Genomic DNA, 12,672 nt, shown 5'->3' with positions numbered 1-12,672 from the left:
CGATTGTAAGGGGAATAGATAGCTGTTTCTGTGGCCGCAAACGAGACTCCAGGGTGGTATGCTACCTCCCTGGTGCTAATGTTAAGGGTTCCTCTGAGCAGTTACACAACATTCTGGAGGGGGAGGGTGAACAGCCAGTGGTTGTGGGTCACATCAGTACGAATGACATAGGTAAAAAAGGGATGAGGTTCTAAAAGCGGCATATAGGGAGTTAGGAAGAAAATTGTGATGTTGGACCTCAATGGTAGTGATCTCAGAATTACTACCAGTGCCACGTGCTAGTCAGAGTAGAAATAGCAGGATATATTGGATTAATATGTAGCTGAAGAGATGGTGTGAGGGGAGGGTTTAAACTAAACTGGTAGGGGGGTGCAAGGAGTTGGAGGAGGAGAAAACAATCTTAAAAACAAAAAGACGGAAAGGGGAATAAGAAAAGTGATGGGAAAGAAACAATGAGCCAGATTAAAACAGGGCCACGGTGAAAAATATTGGGAGTGAGACGAGTATTTTTTTTAAATTAAGGGGCAATTTAGCGTGGCCAATCCACCTACCCTGCACATCTTTGGGTTGTGAGGGTGAAACCCACGTAAACACGGGGAGAAAGTGCAAAGTGAGACGAGTATTGTTAAAAAGACAAGCTAAAAGCCTTTGTGCCTTAATGCTCAGAGCATTCGCAGTAAAGCAGATGATGTAATTGCGCAAATAGACATAACGGGTGTGATGTAATCGGGATTATCCAACAACAAGCCTAGGCACAACTCCAAGCCCTTCCCTATATTACAAAAATCCTGCAAAACATACACGTGCAGATGAACTTAACAATGAGCAAACAACAATTCCCTTGTCCTCGAGCACTTTACTTCACTCCCAGTCTGTGTTTCTTGGTAAACTCATTTGCACCCTTCGACGTATCTAAATAATAGTCTCTGTCCTTGAAAGTTACCCACGGATGGGTTGAGCACACCACACTGGATCTTGTGTTGCTCTTGTACAGCGCAGCCTTGGCCTTATGAAACGCTGCATGTCTTCTCACCAGCTCTTCCCCAACATCTTGGTATATTCTGATGGCATGGCCCTCCCAGGAACTGCTCCTTATCCAGGTATCAATGAAACCTGGGGAGGCTGAGGAGTTAGTGGTGTTGTCACTGGACTACTCGTCCAGAGACCCCTGGGGCCCTGGGTTTGAATCCCATCACTGAGGAGGAGACTCCACAAATATCCCCATCCTCCATGATGAAGGAACACAACACATGTGCAAAAGATAAGGCTGAAGCATTTGCAACAATCTTCAACCAGAAGTGCTGAGTGAATGATCCATCTCTGATTTCGGAGGATGTCCCAGCATCACAGGTGTCAGCCTTCAGCCAATACGATTCACTCCATGTGATAGTAATAAATGGCTGAAGGCACTGGATGCTTCAAAGGCTATGGGCCCTGACAATATTCCGGCAATAGGACTGAAGACTTGTGCTCCAGAACTTACCGCGTCCCTAGCGAAGCTGTTCCAGTACAGCTACAACACTGGCATCTACCCGGCAATGTGGACAGTTGCCCAGTGTGTCCTTTACACAAGGAACAGGATAAACCCAACCCAGGCAATTATGGCCCTATCAGCCTACTCTCCATCATCAGCAAAGTGATGGAAGGAGTCATCAACAGGGTTATCAAGTGGCACTTATCAATAACCTGTTTACGGGCCTGTTCCGTCAGGGTCACTTAGCTCCTGACCTCATTACAGCCTTGGTTCATACATGGACAAAAGGACAGAATGCCAGAGGTGAGGTGAGAGTGATTACCCTTGACATCAAGGCAGTATTTGACCGAGTATGGCATCAAGCTGCCCTAGCTAAACTAGAGTCAATGGGAATCGGGGGAAACTCTGCTGGTTGGAGTCACACCTGGCACACAAGAAGATGGTTGTGGTGGCTGGAGGTCAATCATCTCACTCCAAGACATCACTGCAGGAGTTCTTCAGGATAGTGTCCTAGGCCCAACCGTCTTCAGCTGCTTCATCAATGATATCTCCCTTCCATTATAAGTTCAGAAGTGAGGATGTTTGCGAATGACTGCACATTCGCGACTCCACCGGGAATGAAGAAGTCCATGTCCAAATGCAGCAAGACCTGGACAATATCCAGGCTTGGACTGACAAGTGGTAAGTTACATTCACACCACACAGATTTACTAGATTGATTCGAGAGATGAGGGGTTTGTCATATGAGGCCAAAACCCTGACACTTGTTCCCTAACAGCACAGTGGGTGTACCTTCACTTCAGGGACTGCAGCAGTTCTAGAAGGCAACTCACCAACACCTTCTACAGGGTAACTAGGGATGGGCAATAAATCCTGTCCTAACCAGCGACACCCACATTCCGTAAATTAATTTTTTTTAAAGCAAAAAAGAAAAACTAAGATCGCCCGAGGTTGCTCCCCCGATCTGGGCATCTGCCTCAGCAATCTATGGGCTGCTGCAACTCAGTAGGGTCGGAAAGACCCCATCCTCCATCAACGTTCCGAACATCTTGGCCCATATAGTCAGTGGAGTTGGAGCCCTTCAGACCCTCAGAAGCACGAAGATCCGTAAATTCTGACGCCTGGAACGGTTCTCCAGAACGCCAACCTTGACCTTTAGCACTCTCCACTCCACCCCCCAAGGCTCGGGAAACTTTGACTCTGACCACGACCCCTTGCTTGAGTTCTGTTTTGAGCTCTTTTTACTGGAGATTATTTGAACTGGGTGGTTTTTTTCCCTCCAAGCAAATCGCCCATATACTGGGCAGAAAGTGCCAAAAACATAGTACCCTGGCGGGAGCCATCACGTGTGCGATTGCCGGAAGTCATAAATCTTTATAAGTTGCTGGTTAGGTCTCCGCTGTATCCAACGCTGTGGACTGCAGGTGCCTAGCCTTTAGAGAGGAGATTGAGTGGATTTTAAAAAATTATTCATGGAGTGTGGGCATTGCTGGAAAGGCCAACATTTTAATACCATCCCAAATTGACTCTGAGAAAGTGGTCAACTGCATCGCTGAATGGCTGCAGTCCATATGGTGGAAGAACATGTATGATGCTTTTCAGTTGGGAGTTCCAGGATTTTGACCAAGTGATGATGGAATAGAATGCAATTAAATCAGAAAGGGAAGGGAATTGGAGATGGTGGTGTCCCATGTACCTACTACCTTTGTCGTCCTCGGTTGAGGTTGCAGGTTTGGAAGGCACATAGTATACCGGTGGTGGAGAGAGTGAATGTTTATGGCAGTGGATGTGGAGGCAATCAAGTGAGCTGCTTTGCCCTGACTGATGCTGAGCTTCTTAGGTGTTGTTGGAGCTGTACTTATATATTCCATCATGCCCCTGAATTGTGCCGAGTAGATGGTGGTATTGCTTTTGTGAGACAGTGCATCGCTTACCACAGAACACTCAGCTTCTGACCTACTCTTGTTGCCACAGTATTTATGTGGCTGATCCAGTTAATTTTCAGGTCAATGGTAGTTCCTCCCACAGCGCAAGATGTTTATGGTGGGAAATCCAGTGATGTAAATGCTGTTGAATGTTAAGGAAAGGTGGTTAAACTCACTTTTTTGGAGATGGTAATTGTCTGGCACTTAAATGTTACTTGCCACTTACCAGTCCAAATCTTGACTGCATGTGGCCACCGACTATTTCATTATCTGAAGAGTTGCGAATGGACCCTGCAATCAGCCAACTTCTCCACTGCTGATCTTTGGATGGAAAATTATTCATGAAGCAGCTGAAGAGGGCTGGACTGAGGACACTGCCCTGAGGAACTCTTGTAGCAATGTCCTGTAACTGAAATGATTAGCTTCCTGACTCCTGCAGTGTTCCATGACTTCAGTTTTTCTAAGACTCCTTCCACTCTATCAAAGGTTATCACACTGTCACCTCACCTCTGGTATTTTGTTCATGTTTGGGCTAAGGCCACAAAGAAGTCTGGAGTTGAGTGGCACTGATTGAACCCAAACAGAGTATCGGTGAGCAGGTAATTGGTCAGTAAGTGCCATAACGACTTGGTACACTGTCAACAGCATCTTCCATTGCTTTGTTGAAAATAGACTGATAACTGGTATGAGGGCCTTAGTTATGTGGAGAAACTGTAATTGTTTTCTGAGCCAGGGTTGTTAGATTTAAATCAAGTGTTGATTTAAGTGGTTGCGTTTTGGAAAGAGGGAGGGTCCAGTGACCAGGAGGGTCAGTAACCAGGACATACATTTAAGGTAATCGGCAAAAGCATCAGTAAAGAGATGAACAAACATTTATTTTACAGAGCAAGTTGTTATGGTATGGAACGCACTGCCTGAAAAGAATGGTAGAAACAGATTCAATCGTAACTTTCAAAAGGGAATTGGACAGAAACTTGAGAATGTGAGCTTTAAAGGCAAGAGCAGTGGTGTGGGATTCTCAGAAAAGTTATTTGAGAGCTAGAATAGGCACAATGGGATGAATGGGCTCCTTTGTATGGCTTAGTTCTGACTACTTGTCCTTGACCATTCAAACAAATCACCAAAATGGCATGCTTTTGCTTTAATTGTTCTAATGAGTTAGTGCATTAACATTTTCATCTAGCTACGGTATATGCATCAGCCATGTCATTGCTTCTTTCATAAAACTTTCCAGGTTCTCATCTCTAACGCAAACGCTTTCATTTTCACTTCTTTAGGTGATGGTCCTCGGTGTAGAGACTACGTCATCTCATTGGGAGTTGTCAAACCTCTTCTGTCCTTCATCAATCCCTCCATCCCCATCACTTTTCTTCGTAACGTCACATGGGTCATAGTTAACCTCTGCAGGAATAAGGATCCACCACCACCAATGGAGACTGTTCAGGAGGTAAAGAAATTGGACTAACTTTGTCTGTTTGGTTATTATGAATGAAAGTACCATATGCTTTTGGCAGGGACAGCTGTATATTTAAAAATATTTTGGATAAGCTTTAGTTTCTTGTCCTTTCAACTTGTGAAATTCCATTCTGATTAGTCTGTATAGGTGACATATACAAATTTGTAGAGCGTGAAAACAATTCAAGTTATTTGCACACGATGAAGAGAAATATTGAGGTTGGACAGTATCAAGAATTGTACTTGGAGTTGTTGAACAGATTTACGGTATCATTGCAAGGGTGCGTGGCAGTTTGACAGTGGTGAATATGATGGATACTTGCTGCTCCATGCAGCTAGGAATTTCATTAAACATGGAAATGCAAATGCATTAAATATATTTTAGAACAATTAGCACCAGCCATTGGTTCTCTTCTACATAATAGTTTACCGTTATAAACTTCACTAGTCCAGAAGTAGTATTTTATTCTGTGAAGTAGCCCAGGAAAGAAATTAAAGGATATAGTAAACTTAGACGATGATTTTAAGTTAAAAGTGGGAATTGGATATGGGGCGGTGATGGAATGGTGGTAATGTCACTGGATAGTAATCCAGAGGACCAGCCTAATCTCTGGGGACATGGGTTCAAATCCCACCACAACAGCTGGTGGAATTTATAGCCAATTAATTAATTAAAAATCTGCAATTGAAAACTAACCATCAACTGTCATACCCTTCTGGCCTACACGTGACACCAGATCCACACCAATGTGGTTGACTCTTGACTGCCCTCGAGGGCAATTAGAGATGGGCAGCAAATGTTCAGCCTTGCGAGAAATGCTCACAAGCCATGAAAAATTAATTTTAAAGGACACCCAAAACACTTCAGTGAAATACCTTTTAAATATTGCAATGTACAATTGCCAATTTTCACACACAAGTTCTCGCAAACAACAATGTGATATATGACCAAATCATATCTTTCCAGTGGTGTTGGTTAATGGATAAATGTTATTTGGGATACGGGGGACTCTCCAGGTCTTGAAAAGTGGCATGCGATTGTTCTCTTTCACCATAAGAGGGCAATCGGGGCCTCGGTTTAATGACTCACCTGAAAATAAGCACCTCTTGATAGTGCAGCCCTTCACATTGAAGTGTTAACAAGCCTTAATTATGGACTTACGTCACTGGAGTGGGGTGGAGTCGGGCAAGGGTGCGACCTCTGAACTCTGACAAACCAAGAAGGGCGAAGATTCCAATCCTAGCTAGTGGAGAGTTAGTTGATCAGAGGGGCAGCCCAGTTGATTTCCATGACCTTGCCTGAAAAAATAGTAATTTCTGATTGGATTCTACATCCTGGTTGCTAGTGATTATTCATTGGGAAGTGGGTGTATGTGGTCATTGGGTCAGGCTGTGTTGCCCCGCAATGTCAACAGCCTACTAACCTGAGCTTTCATATAACAAGATTGACACATAGAGGAGTTGAGAGGGTTGTTGATGTTGGCTAATTCAACTCTATCCCAGTAAATCTCATTGAACATGCAGAGGATTAAGTGGGGGTTGAAAATGCTGACTTCAGATAGTGACATGTGTCTAGTATATCTGGGATTTGTTAATGACACCACTTGTAGACCAATTGTCCTTGAATGCGTACAGTTGTAGGTGAACAATGATGATTTGGCGATCTTTTGTAACATACCAATGTACAGGACTATCCTCCAGCATCCTTTGTAGATATGATTAGTTTTTAAATAATATTGAGAGTAAGTTGACTTAAATTCAGATAGGTTTACAGAGGAGTCAGGTGATCAGATGCTCCTGTTGACTTGATATATTTCTCCCGTATGTTGTACTGCACTGAAATTTGTACATTGGTTGGATTCAATTGCCTTTGTATCAAGCAACAAGTGCAAGGAGTTAAAATACTTCTTTGTCACTAAGATTCAGACCATTTTCTAAGCTGTCTTTAAAGCCCTCCCTTCCCCTTGCTCACCGAGCCAAGTCTCCACCACCACCACCACCAGTCCGCACCCCCTCCACACTGTTCTGTCATAACCTTGATCCACTTTCTCTCGTAAGTGAGCATCGGCCTTCAGTTACCTTGCTCTTGCCATCATAGAGAGATCCCCCTTCATAGCATTGCTCATTACTGCTCCAGGCTTCGCCTCTCACCCATGTCATTGGGCCAGATTTTGCTTTCGGCAATGGCTTTTACTATTCATCTTCCGTATAGTTGACCGCTAACTTTTTGCAGACTTGTCAGAAACTTTCAGTCATCTGGCACCTGTTTCAGTACAGCATCCTTTGCAGATCAGCGATGCCTGTGAGAGGGCAAGTAACAGAGGCTTTTCAACCAAACAGATTGAAGTAGACGTGCTATTAGGTAATTTGGACGTTCTGAATTCTCCCTCTGTGTACCCGAACAGGCGCTGGAATGAGGCGACCAGGGGATTTTCACAGTAAGTTCATTGCAGTGTTAATGTAAGCCTACTTGTGACAATAAAGATTATTATTATAAGTATGCTCATTGAGATGTGTAGAGTGTAAATGGGAAGAAAACAAAGAGGAAATACAAATTACATTTAAATCATGCACAGGTAGCAATATAAAGATTGTGAAATACATGTGGTGTTAAGGGACATATAGAAAAAGTAAAACATTTTTGTTTAAATCACAATAATTTCAATAGATTGAGACTCCACAGCTGAAAAATACATTTTTCAGACCAGGGATTCTTCATGCTGTTAATCAGTCAACTTTTTTGTCTTTAAATTATATAGTTGGGGGAGGGGAAGGAAGGATCACATGAGGTGAGATATGCTAAATTAAAGAGAGAATGGACAGAAATAAAGCAGGTAATATAGATAACCAGAATGTTACAGGAAGGGACAGAGCATACAGATATGAGTACCCCAGTAGATAAGGCCAGAGTCTGCAAGAATGGTGATAAGACTGATTTAATGGCTCTGAATTTGCAACAAAACGGATGAATTGATAATCATCTTTATTAATGTCACAAGTTGGCTTACATTAACACTACAATGAAGTTACTGTGAAAAGCTCCTAGTTGCCAAACTACAGCGCCTGTTCGGGTACACTGAGGGAGAATTCAGAATATCCAATTCACCTAACAAGCACATCTTTCAGGACTTGTGGGAGGAAACCCGAGCACCCGGATAAAACCCACGCAGACACGGGGAGAGCGAGCGGACTCCGCATGGACAGTTACCCAAGCCGGGAATTGAACCTGGGACCCTGGAGTTGTGAAGCAACAGTGCTAACCACTGTGCTACCATGCCGCTCACAAACCGAAATAACTATGTATGACCTGATGGCCGTTTCAGATATGTGGTTGCAAGGTGACCAAGGCTGGGACCTAAATTTTCAAAGATATTTGACATTTTAGAAGCATAGGAAGGTAGAAGCAAGTGGTGGGAAACTTAATTAAGGATGATGGTACAGCAGTGGGACATGACATTACTTAAGAACGTAAAGATATAGAGTCAGTTTGGATAGAGATAAGAAATAGCAACGGTAAAATGTCACTTGTAGGAGTAGTTTATATGCCCCCTAACAGTAGCTACACTTTAGGACAGTGTGTGCAAAATTAAATAATGGAGGCTTGTAAGGAAGTTACTGCAGTAATCATGGATAATTTTGATTGGATAAAGCAGATTGGCAAAGGTAGGGCAGCACAGTAGCATAGTGGCTAGCACTGTTGCTTCACAGCACAAGGGTCCCAGGTTCGATTCCCGGCTCGGGTCACTATCTCTGCGGGGTCTGCACGTTCTCCCTGTGTCTGCGTGGGGTTCCTCCGGGTGCTCCGGTTTCCTCCCACAAGTCCTGAAAGACATGCTATTAGATAATTTGGACATTCTGAATTCTCCCTCTGTGTACCCGAACAGGCGCCGGAATGTGGCGACTAGGGGCTTTTCACAGTAACTTCATTGAAGCCTACTTGTGACAATAAGCAATTTTCATTTGATAATTCTCAGCAATAGGACAGTACAGAAGCAGGGGCAGCGATTTAAAGAGATATTTCCTAATTCTCAGCAAAGATGTATTCCACCGAGAAAGAAGGATTCACCATCCATGGCTCACTAAGGAAGTTAAGGATAGTATCAAATTCAAAGCAACAGCATACAACATTAAAGGTTAGTGGTAGGTCAGACGATTGGACAGATTTCCAAAACCAGCAAAGAGTGCCTTAATATAATGAGGAGAAAAGGATGATAAAAAGCTCACTAGAAATATAAAAACAGGTTGCACAGGTTTCTGTAAATATATGAAAAGGAAAAGAGTAAAGTGAGCGATGGTCTCTTAGTGGGTGAGATTGGGAAATAATGGAAAACCGGGAAAGGATGGGAGTATTGAACAGATATTTTGTGTCTGTCTTCACCGGAGAAGAACAAAAAACAACCCAAAAATACTTGAAAATCAAGAATTAAGAGGGAGGAAGAAACTTAATGCAATCACCATCAATAGGAAAAAGGTACTGGGAAAACTATTAGAACTAAAGGATGACAGGTCCCCTGAACTGAATGGCTTGTGTGCTCTGAATGGCTGCAGGATAGTAGATGCATTAATTGCAATCTTCGAAAATTCCGTGGGTTATGGCAAGTCCCAGCAGATTGGAAAATTGCAGATGTAACATCTCTACTAAAGAAAGGAAGAAGGCAGAAAGCAAGAAACGATAGGCCAATTGGCCTAACATCTGTCATGGGAAAAATTGTAGAATTCATTTTTTAAAAGGCGCAGCATGGTAGCATTGTGAATAGCACAATTGCTTCACAGCTCCAGGGTCCCAGGTTCGATTCCGGCTTGGGTCACTGTCTGTGCGAAGTCTGCACATCCTCCCCGTGTGTGCGTGGGTTTCCTCCGGGTGCTCCGGTTCCCTCCCACAGTCCAAAGATGTACAGGTTAGGTGGATTGGCCATGGTAAATTGCCCTTAGTGACCAAAATTGCCCTTAGTGTTGGGTGGGGTTACTGGGTTATGGGGATAGGGTGGAGGTGTTGACCTTGGGTAGGGTGCTCTTTCCAAGAGCCGGTGCAGACTCGATGGGCCGAATGGCCTCCTTCTGCACTGTAAATTCTATGAAAAAAATTATTTTTATTCAAATCAGGGCATACATTTTTTTAAAATAAATTTAGAGTACCCAATTCATTTTTTTTCTTCCAATTAAGGGGCAATTTAGCCTGCACATCTTTGGGTTGTGGGGGCGAAACCCACGCAAACACTGGGAGAATGTGCAAACTCCACACGGACAGTGATCCAGAGTCGGGATCGAACCTGGGTCCTCAGTGCCGTGAGGCACTAATGCTAACCACTGCGCCACCGTGCTGCCCTTAAATCAGGGCATACATAACATAAAAACAATAATTCAATAACAAAATACAATCCCCCTAATTTGACACTTTTCCTGTTTTTCTCCCCTAAATTTCTCCCCTATCCTCTGGCAACAAACTGGTCCATAAACAGATTCGGATTCCATTTAAACATCATGAGCCACCTGAATACCTAAATACATGAATCTATTTCTGGCCAGCCTGACTGGAAATGCACTCAAATCTGTCCCTCTCCCCAGGGCATTTACTGGAAACGCTTCATATTTAATTTGTAGCCCGAGAAGGTGCCAAATTTCTCCAATATACTCATAATCTTATCAATACACCCCAGTGGATTAGATATATACAATAAAAAGTAATCCGCATATAGCGCAACTATGTGCTCTCTACCCCCTCTCACAATATCTGACCACTCCTGAGAAGCCTGGACTGCAATAGCCAGAGGCTCTAATGCGAACACAAATGGGTGTAACAGGCAGCCTTGCTTCATGCCCCTATATAGCTGTAAATACCCCAAGGCAATCAAATTAGTCCTAACACTAGCCGTGGGGGCTGCATACAACAATGTCACCCATGAGATGAATGTTACCTCAAATCCAAACATTTTTTAAAAATCAAATTAGAGTACCCAATTATTTTTTCCCAATTGAGGGGCAATTCAACATGACCAATTCAACTACCCTGCACATCTTTGGGTTGTGGAATTGAGCTCACGCAGGCACGTGGAGACTGTGCAAACTCCACACAGACAGTGACCTGGGGCCAGGATTGAATCCAGGTCCTCGGCACCGTGAGGCAGCAGTGCTAGCCACAGCCACCATGCCGCCCTCACAAATCCGACCCTACCCAACACCTCCAGTAAATAACTCCACTCCACCCTATCTTCATTATTAAGGAAGTAACAGTGGGACATTTAGAAAATCAAAATTATGCAGAGTCGAAGTGGTTTTGTGAAAGAAAAATCGTGTTTGACTAATGTATTATTTGGGGAAGTAACTAGCAACAAGGGTAAAGTGGACGCAGTATACTTGGATATCCAGAAGGCATTTGATAAGGTGCCACATCATAGGTTACTACATCATGTGTAAGGAGTAACATATTAGTCTGGATAGAGATTAGATTAGCAAAGACAAAGCAGAGATTTTTGATAAATGGGCCATATTCAGTTGGCAAGATGACTCACAGTTCACAAAGAAATATAGATCAGTTAAGTGAGTTGGCAAACATTTGGCAGATGGAGTATAATGCAGGAAAATTTGAAATTGTCCACTTTGACAGGAAGAATAGAAAAGTTTATTATTTAAATAGAGAACGAGACTGCAGAACTTGGCAGTACAAAGTGATCTGGATGTCCTGGCATATTAATAAAACAAGGTTTTTCTGCAGATACAGCAAATGATTAGGATCGTAAACGGAATGTTGGCCTTTATCGCAAGTTGGATGAAGTAAAAAATAGAGAAGTCTTGCTACAACTGTATAGGGCACTGGTGAGACCACACCAGAGTACTGTGTACAGTTTTGGTCACCTTAAGGAGGGGCATACATGCTTTGGAAGCAGTTCAGAGAAGGCTCACTCATCTAATTTCAGGAATGAACATAGAGAACATAGAACATAGAACAGTACAGCACAGAACAGGCCCTTCGGCCCTCAATGTTGTGCCGAGCCATGATCACCCTACTCAAACCCACGTATCCACCCTATACCCGTAACCCAACAATCCCCCCTTAACTTTACTTTTATTAGGACACTATGGGCAATTTAGCATGGCCAATCCACCTAACCCGCACATCTTTGGACTGTGGGAGGAAACCGGAGCACCCGGAGGAAACCCACGCACACAGGGGGAGGACGTGCAGACTCCACACAGACAGTGACCCAGCCAGGAATTGAACCTGGGACGCTGGAGCTGTGAAGCATTGTGAAGCATGAATGAAGGGATCACCTTATGAGAAATGGTTGAACAGGTTGGACCTACACCCACTGAAGTTGAATGAGAGGTGATTTATTGAAACATAATATCCTTAGGGGGCTCGACAGGGTGGATGTTGAGAGGATGTATCCCCTCATGGGGGAGTCGAGAATAGGGTACACAGTTTAAGAATTAGAAGTCTTCCATTTAAGATGGCAATGAAAAAGTTCTTACTGAGGGTCATTAATCCATGGAATTTTCTTTGCCAGAGAACAGTGAATACTAGGTCACTGGATATATTCAAGGCTGAGTTCGATAGATTTTTGATTGAAATGGGGATCGAGGGTTGGTGGGGCCAGACAGGAAAGTAGAATTGAGGCCATAATCGGATTAGCCATGGTTTTATCAAGTGGCAGAGCAGGCTCAAGGGGTCAAATCACCTACTTCTAATTCTTGTGTTCTTGTATATTAGTACAGAACTAGTGGGCAAGAACCCAATAATCTTTATTAGTGTCACAGTAGGCTTATATTAACACTGCAATGCAGTTGGTGATTTCAGTGCTGCGTCTCTTGTTGAGGGGT

At 43.4% G+C, this 12,672-nt stretch overlaps 1 protein-coding gene across 1 annotated transcript in view; it reads left to right on the top strand.

Moving 5' to 3' along the window:
- The window catches only part of LOC119969249 (importin subunit alpha-4), a 122,414-nt gene that overhangs the window by 64,564 nt on the left and 45,178 nt on the right, over positions 1-12,672 (top strand). The window contains exon 8 of the mRNA XM_038802606.1: positions 4,677-4,846. Coding sequence (XP_038658534.1) covers positions 4,677-4,846 — 170 coding nt within the window. The remainder of the gene's footprint in view (positions 1-4,676; positions 4,847-12,672) is intronic.

The sequence above is a fragment of the Scyliorhinus canicula genome, chromosome 7 (assembly GCF_902713615.1).
Source record: "Scyliorhinus canicula chromosome 7, sScyCan1.1, whole genome shotgun sequence".
Taxonomy (NCBI): Eukaryota; Metazoa; Chordata; class Chondrichthyes; order Carcharhiniformes; family Scyliorhinidae; genus Scyliorhinus; species Scyliorhinus canicula.
Note: the sequence above shows the minus strand (reverse complement) of the source record. Positions and strands in the feature narration are given on the sequence as shown.